The following is a 5,906-nucleotide window of genomic DNA, read 5'->3' on the forward strand; positions in this document are numbered from 1 at the left end:
CTCTTTGAGTGGAGGGAGTGACCGAAGGAGTGTCTGTTTCTGCAAATGAAATTATGTCGGCTGCAGACGAGATAATTTTGAGGAGAAACAGGGGCGACCTTCTAGACTTTCGCTAGATTGGGTCGAGAGTTGTGTTTTGTATCTGACCTTTGTTTTGGTTTCAGGTAGTCATGAGGCCTTATCGACGCCGAGGTCGGCCGTTGACACGAGGTCCGTCCGCGCCTCCGGGGATGCCAGAGCAGGCGGGACCGACTGCGCCCGCGGATTTGAGAGAGCAGTTGGCTGCCTTGACAAAGGTGATCAGGCAACAGGGTGTGCTATTGTAGAGGATGTGCGAGACTGTCACTCAGCGGTCGGGTGTTGATCCAAGAGCATCCGTGCAACAGGCACTCTGGGTGGAGCGATGAGCTATAGCAGTCCAGGAGCGGGCAATGGTGCCGTGGCAGAGGTAGGACAGGAAGCGCCCGGTTCCAGATGACGGAGGACAGACTAGCGGCAGTAGGTGTCCGCCGAGACCTCCATGATCACACTCTCAGGGTCGCGGATCCTCGGGGCAACAGCAGTCTGGTGGAGCTCGTCAGCAGAGACAGCAGCAGGAGACTCCGCAGTGTATTATTTGTGGGGGACCGCACTGGCCCCGATCTTGTGAGCAGAAGGAGGGCCGGTGTTTTAGATGCGGCTAGCTAGGGCATCTACGAGCAGCTTGTCCCCGAGCGGCATCGCCAGCACCTTTGATGGCGCTGGTCCCGCCGGTACCTCAGCAGACTTTTAGAGCGTCGTCGAGTTACAGTCGGGCGGAGGGAGTTGCAGTGCCGCAGCAGAGTGAGCAGCGACAGCAGGCATCAAGTGGCAGCGTGTATGAGGCTCAGATTGAGGATTCTACGACTGCAGACCGTGTGGTGGCAGGTATCAATTTGATTTTTGGTATTAGAGTTCGTGCATTATTTGATATCTGTGCATCACATTCTTTTGCTAGTTGAGTACTAGAGATAGGACCGCTGTTGCATGCACGTGAGGTGCAAATTTCCGACCATATTTTGCAGGTGATCCTGTCCTATGCGATTGAGCTTTTCGACTATGTCTGCAGACCTGTGGGTCTCGGGTAGTTGCAGGACTTGGATGTGGTGCTTGGCAGGGATTGGCTTGCGTGGTGCTATGCGACGATCAACTGTGAAGCTAGGACAGTGGTGTTTCGTGAGCCAGGCCAGGAGGAGTTTATGTACAGAAGCTGCAGGAGTATATTATTTGCCACTTGGAGTGAGCCGTCGATGCACCGATTTCTGGTGATGGTGGTAGTAGTGCCTACGGCAGCATCGGGACTCGAGGATATCTCTGTAGTTTGCGAGTTCCCGGATGTCTTTCCCCCGAAGTTGACCTTGTGATTGGTGTGGTTTCTGAAACTGTGCTAATCCCGAAGGTACCCTACCGGATGGCACCGGCAGAGCTGAGAGAGCTAAAGGCGCAACTTCAGGATTTGATGGATAAAGGGTGTGAAATCCAGTGTATCGCCTTGGGGAGCGCCGAGGGTCCACTTACACTGTGATTGAAGAAAGTGACTATCAAGAACAGGTATCCTTGCCGTGCAGCAATGATCGGTTTAATCGGCTGCAGGGATCTTATATTTTTTCAAGGATTGGTCTTCTGTCAAGTTATCACCAGTTGAGAGTGAGGGCCGAGGATGTTTCCTAGACTATTTTTCGGATTCGGTACGGGCATTAGGAGTGTACAGTGATGCCTTTTGGATTGACTAATGCCCTGCTGCATTTATGAATCGAATGTGTTCAGTGATGATACTGTGATATACTTTCGGAATGATGCTGAACACGAGGAGCTTCGATGAGTTGAGACTAAGGTTGCTATCAGCTTCTATCCTTGCTCCTCCAATTGTGGATGGAGGATTTGTGATCTTCAGAGATGTGTCACACAGCTGGTTGGGTTGTGTTCTGATACATCATGGTAAGGTAACTATTTATGCTTTCCGGCCTTAGAAAGATTTCGAGAAACTTACCCTGCACATGATTTGGAGCTTGCCGCTGTAGTGTTTGCTTTGGAGCTGTGGTGGCGGTATCTCTATGGTGAGCATTGCGAGATCCTTCCAAATTATAACGGTCTTAAGTATCTGTTCACCAAAAAAGAGCTGGATCTGAGGCAACACCGGTGGTTGGGGTTGTTGAAGGATTATGATAGTAGCATTCAGTATCACCCCGGCAAGGCAAATGTGGTGGTAGATATGTTGAGTAGGAAGTCAGTGCAGAGTTTAAGCATGTTGAGCACTCAGCAGAAGCCTCTACTTAAGCAGTTGTAGTGACTTGGACTCGAGGTAGTATCCCCTGAGACTGCTGCGAGACTGTTGTCTATGGTTTTGCAGCCACTCTGTTGGTCAGGATCAAGGAGAGACAGAGTGTAGACTCTCGTTTGTTGATGATTTGAGAGCAGATAGAGAGGGGAATGGTAGTAGACTTTGTTGTGGATAGTTCGAGAGTACTGCGGTACAGGGACCGACTCGGTATACCTACGGATGTCGTCGTTTACCAAGAGCACATGATGGATTTGATGCCATTTGGGTGACAGTGAACAGGCTTATCAAGTCTGTTCACTTCCTACCAGTGCAGACCACTTGGTACAGGGAGCGACTCGCTCAGTAATTTATGGAGGATGTAGTGAGGTTACCTGGAGTGTCTACCTCAATTGTATCGGATAGAGACCCGAGGTTTGTCTCACATTTCTGGAGGAGTCTTCAGACAGCCTTGGGTACGCAGCTCCATTTCAGTATAGCATTTTATCCACAGACCGATGGTCAGTTAGAACGAACCATTCAGACTCTAGAGGACATGTTGAGAGCCTGTGTCCTAGATTTTGGAGGAGGGTGGCATCGACACTTGAGACTAGTTGAGTTTGCGTACAACAACAGCTATCAAGTGAGCATTCGTATGGCTCCGTTTGAAGCGTTATATGGACGCAAGTGTCAATCACCCCTACATTGGAGTCATATGGGTGAAAGGAAGATTTTGGGACCCGAGATTCTGTTGGAGGCAAAGGAGAAGTTCAGAGTTGTGCGACAACATCTTGAGACTGCCCATAGTCAACAGAGGAGCTATGCTGATATTAGGAGACTAGACTTGGAGTTTCAGGTTGGTGATCATGTTTCCCTGAAAATCTCGCTGTTTCGAGGGATTCGCAGATTTGGAGTTCGTGGAAAGCTCAGTCAACGATTTGTAGGCCTTTTTAAGATCTTGGAGCGAGTTGGACCAGTGGCATCCAGGGTTGCACTTCCGTGTTTGATACGTGTTTGATCCCTCACACGTGATTGACTTCACTCTACTTGAGCTAGGCGAGGATCTGAGATACGATGAGCGATCGATGCGGATTCTTGTTCGTGAGACGAAAGAATAAGACGAAAGAATTGCGCAACCGGGTCATACCATACGTAAAAGTGCAATAGAGTAATCACGAGGAAAAACGATTTGGGAGCCGGAGGCGGTGAAGCTAGAGTCCTACCCTACTGGTTTGAGATACCTGGTTTAGGTATGCTTTTAAGTTTCAAGGACGAAACCTTTTGTAGTGGGGGAGGATGTAGTATCCCTTGTGCTTCGCTGTTAGCGGAACTTCAGCATCTGAGGCTTGTCGACACGTCGTGAGAGTGTTGGGACAAGTCGGAGTCGTTTTGGCGCGAATTGGACGCAAAACGGGCTCGGCGCGAGGCGAGAGTGAAGTTCTGACACTGAAATCTAGGTATGCTTCTAAGTTTCGAGGACTGAATTTTTTATAGTAAGGGAGGATGTAGTGTCCCTGGTGCTTCGCTGTTTGCGGGACTTCAGCATCTGAGGCTTGTCGACACGTCGTGAGAGTGTCGGGACAAGTTAGAGTCGTTTTGGTACAAATTAGATGCAAAACGGACTCGGCACGAGGAGAGAGTGGAGTTCTGACACTGAAATCCGCAAAGTGGAGGAATTCACTATTGAGTACCGGTACCTGAGAGGAGTACCGGTACCCCAATAAGATTGTAGAACTAGAGGCTCTCAGGTTACGCGTGTTTGATGCTGAGTACCGGTACCCGCTTGTCGCGTACCGGTACCGAGCCTGAGTACCGGTACTGCATCGGGAGAGTACCGGTACCCAGTGAGCGAAGCAGCAGGTTGAAGGCCCGAGTATCAGTATTCAAATGGAGTACCGGTACTCTAGCTAGAATTTTGAGTTGGTAAGGGGTAGTTTAGTCTTTTGAGTTGTCGATATCTCCAACCTTTCCCCAGCCTATATGTTTACGAGGAGAGCTTTCAGAGAAGGGGTGTAAGGTAATGGATCCTCGACGTGCGAAACCAAACTTCGGTCGAAATTGACCAAAGTGTGGTGTTGAACGCTTCGGAGAGATCTATTGTGCGTTTCGGAGGCTTGGAATGGCTTATGAGGGTATAAAGGACCTTGGAGAGCATTGGGGTGAAGTCCCAAAAATTTTCGCAGCTAGGGTGCTCTCGGGGTCCGAACCCTGTGCAGGGTCCGGACCCCGTAGCCGAAACTGCCCAGTTTGGGCAGTGTGCAAAGTGTGTTGTGTGGGGTGTTTTGTGTAATTGTGTGCATGTGGGGGTTATTTGAGTGGGTTTCCACTCATTTCTCTCCCTCTCCCTCTCCCTCATACTTCCAACCTAAAGAAAACCCTTTCTCTCTCTAAGATCTCTCTCTCTCTCTCCTCGGGTTGGACCAAGAGGAGAAGTTGGTGGAGAGTGGTGCTAGGAGTTGAAGCTTTTTCCTCTTCTTCTTCCTTGGCTTCAGAAGAAAGCTTATTTGAGGTAAGCTTCATGGGCTCTTATGGCATATAGCTAGAGTTTGGTTTAAATCTCATAGAATCTAGCTAGATGGAAACCCTAGATGATGCTAAGTTGTCTATTGCATGAATCATGAGTTTGTTTAGTGTAATCTTGCAATAGGGGATTTTAGGGTTTCAAAATGGGGTTTTGCCATGAGCTAGGGTTAGATGCAAATTAACCTTATGAAAATCTAATTGAAGGTAAAACCGACACGGTGGGTAACTCAAACCGGAGTTCCTACGGGCGTGCGGCGAGTTCTTGAGAGAAAGTACCGTTTTTGCTTTGTTTTCGTTGGGTTGAGCCGAAGCGATGTCTAAAAATCACGAGGCTAGGATTCTCGCACCTCGGCGTTGTTTAGAGGTAGGGGGTGCTATCCGGAACATGAGGATTTTCTTTTATGTCTATGTACTTCATTGGCCATATATGTTCATGTATTGCATTCATGCATTATAGAGTAGTTTGTTGGTTATTCCATTCCTTATATGCTCCCATGGGATTTATAGAATATGAGATGGAACGTTGTGGTTATGTGCATGAGGATTGGATTGTGAACAAGAACTCTATAGTGGCATGACAATGAGAACTTGGAATATCGTGGCATCGAAAGTGGCATTGGACATGATAATGAGAACGTAGAGGCATTGTGACATTGTGGCATTAGCTAGAGACATTATGACATTGTGGCATTTGGCTAGAACATTGTGACATTGTGGCATTTGGCTAGAACATTGTGACATTGTGGCATTTGGCTAGAACATTGTGACATTGTGGCATTAACTAGAGACATTGTAACAGTGTGGTATTTGGATAGAAAACTGTGATCACTCAGGACATGAGTATAGGGATTGGTATCTTCCCTGGTTTGATTACCACTAGTTGGTAGGGTATCCTCGGGATAGAGGATTGGATCATGCTCACATACGTTTGTTTCACTAGGCAGTGGTTGCTCCACCTAAGCAGTGGTCTCCGGAGTACTTCACGGTAGGGGTTAACGTAGCTACCCCACAAACGGTCCCGGGTGAGTGTAGCGGATGTCTCCTCACGTTGCTGGATTCGGGTGTGAGTCGGGGCTCAACCTTCCGATTAGCTGGGATGATTGGGTTA

General features: G+C 48.5%; 1 protein-coding gene across 1 annotated transcript; it reads left to right on the forward strand.

Annotated features, from left to right (window-relative positions):
- On the forward strand, positions 735 to 1,382 carry LOC109717981. Its single transcript, XM_020243948.1, has 3 exons — positions 735 to 906; positions 988 to 1,043; positions 1,107 to 1,382. The coding sequence occupies exons 1-3, from the start codon at positions 735 to 737 to the stop codon at positions 1,380 to 1,382; spliced, it is 504 nt and encodes a 167-aa protein (XP_020099537.1).

The sequence above is a fragment of the Ananas comosus genome, linkage group 12 (assembly GCF_001540865.1).
Source record: "Ananas comosus cultivar F153 linkage group 12, ASM154086v1, whole genome shotgun sequence".
Classification (NCBI taxonomy): domain Eukaryota; kingdom Viridiplantae; phylum Streptophyta; class Magnoliopsida; order Poales; family Bromeliaceae; genus Ananas; species Ananas comosus.